This window comes from Ailuropoda melanoleuca, unplaced genomic scaffold (genome assembly GCF_002007445.2).
Source record: "Ailuropoda melanoleuca isolate Jingjing unplaced genomic scaffold, ASM200744v2 unplaced-scaffold75622, whole genome shotgun sequence".
NCBI classification, from domain to species: domain Eukaryota; kingdom Metazoa; phylum Chordata; class Mammalia; order Carnivora; family Ursidae; genus Ailuropoda; species Ailuropoda melanoleuca.
In genome coordinates this window covers 1-1,808 of record NW_023251195.1, presented here as the reverse complement: position 1 = coordinate 1,808, position 1,808 = coordinate 1, and the positions used below count along the sequence as shown (strand labels likewise).

The 1,808-nt window shown below is 49.6% G+C and overlaps 1 protein-coding gene across 1 annotated transcript; it reads left to right on the top strand.

Moving 5' to 3' along the window:
- Positions 1-6: 6 nt before the first annotated feature.
- LOC117800721 (adhesion G protein-coupled receptor E3-like) lies at positions 7-1,375 on the top strand. The gene is made up of 3 exons (XM_034653280.1): positions 7-92; positions 374-609; positions 1,099-1,375. The coding sequence occupies exons 2-3, from the start codon at positions 434-436 to the stop codon at positions 1,361-1,363; spliced, it is 441 nt and encodes a 146-aa protein (XP_034509171.1). The 5' UTR covers positions 7-92; positions 374-433; the 3' UTR covers positions 1,364-1,375.
- Positions 1,376-1,808: the final 433 nt, after the last annotated feature.

Below are 1,808 nucleotides of genomic sequence, written 5' to 3'. Positions count from 1 at the left end.
ACACCAGCACCTCCATCCACCTGCAGCTCTCAATCTGCCTCTTCCTGGCCCACCTGCTCTTCCTCACGGCCTTCGACCGGACCGAGATCAAGGTACTGATGCTGTCAGAGAGGAGCCCCTGCCCTGTCCCAGGGTGCTCAGTTCATGGTGCTGCATTGATACCTTAATAAAATGTCCTTGGTTCCCANGTTCCCGGGGAGGCTAGAGGGGTAAGTAGCCTATTTCACATTGACCAATGAACTAGAAGACAAACCCTCTCCGGACAACTGGACCATACGCATGAGAGTTCTCTCCAATGGCAAAGTATGGGACAGGTCCTGGGGCCACCGTCCTCCCCGACAGTCCCTCCTGGGGCACCTTTGTCCTCCCCCAGGTGCTGTGTGCCATCATCGCGGGTGCCTTGCACTACCTCTACCTGGCCTCCTTCACCTGGATGCTGCTGGAGGGTCTGAACCTCTTCCTCACTGCACGGAACCTGACGGTGGTCAACTACTCCAGCGCGAGCAGGGTCATGAAGAAGCTCATGTTCCCCGTGGGCTATGGAGCCCCGGCTATAATTGTGGCCATTTCTGCGGCATCCAGGCCTCACCTTTATGGAACACGTGATCGGTGAGCTCCACTCTCACCCTATGTTGTGGACAATTTTAAGGGCAGTGTTAATGAGGATGATTGGGACATCCACATCAAACCCACTCTCCTTTCCCATTGGCTGGAACAGCTCTAACCTCTTTCCTGGTGAGGAAGAGAAGGATGACAGTAAGAGTGTGTAAGATTCTGGAAAGAGGGCATTTTGTGGTTAAGTCCCAGCTTCATCCTTCCCATAATTTGGAACCTCGAGTCCTCAAGTCTCAGTGACCCCATTAGCAAAATGGGGATAACAGTCATCCCCATGGTCCCATCCTCACAATGCTGGTCTAAAACCTTAGCAGGACAATGCTCGTACAATATTTAGTGTAGCATTAACACATGGTAGTGAACAATCAAAGCCTTCGTTGTCATCTGCTGACATTTTCAGATGTTGGAAAAGTGTTAGGAAAAGGTGTCATTTCATATGCTTTCTCTGATCTCTCTTTGTGCCCCTTTTCCCATTTTTCCCAGCTGCTGGCTCAACCTGGACCAGGGATTCATCTGGAGTTTCCTTGCCCCCGTCTGTGCCATTATCTGTGTGAGTGAGTATGTGGCTCCATTGTTCCCAACCACAGAAGAAGCACCAGGCACGCTGGGTCCAAGACAGCATAAGGGGCATACATTTTCTCAGTTCTATGAGTTGATTTTTCCACCTGCTACCAGTTCAATCCCACACGCAAGGAGGTGGGAATTGTGTGCGGACACAGGGCATTATTTTAACTTCCGTTCTACATGATCTGCGTCATTCCTGCAGGTGAATTTAGTTATTTTTCTCCTGATCCTTTGGATTTTAAAAAGGAAACTTTCCTCTCTCAACAGTGAAGTGTCCACCATCCAGAATATTAGGTAAGGTGGGGTAAATGGTATTTTCTGACCCTCTCTTTTCTCCACTTATGTCCCACTGGTCCCTCCTACACATCCACACACACACATACACCCCACAACCCAGTTCCAGGAACTAGCAAAGCCACTACCATCTCCCAGTGTCCCAGTTAATGAGAAGCTGTATTAGCTTTAGTACAGGCTAAGCTTTGGTGACAAAAAGACCCGAAGAAAGGAGGGAAAGAGAAGTTTATTTTGTTTGCATGTCACAGTTCAGAGGTGAGCAGTCCAGGGCTAGTGGGGAAGCTCGGCTCCACAAAGGAATCCAGAGACCTGACTCCTTTCTATGTTGTTGCTGC

Bases quoted from the DNA above. Each gene is read 5' to 3' on its own strand.
- LOC117800721 (XM_034653280.1), top strand. From the start codon at position 434: ATGCTGCTGGAGGGTCTGAACCTCTTCCTCACTGCACGGAACCTGACG. The intron at 610-1,098 runs GTGAGCTCCACT...CATTTTTCCCAG, and splicing joins CTTTATGGAACACGTGATCG to CTGCTGGCTCAACCTGGACC.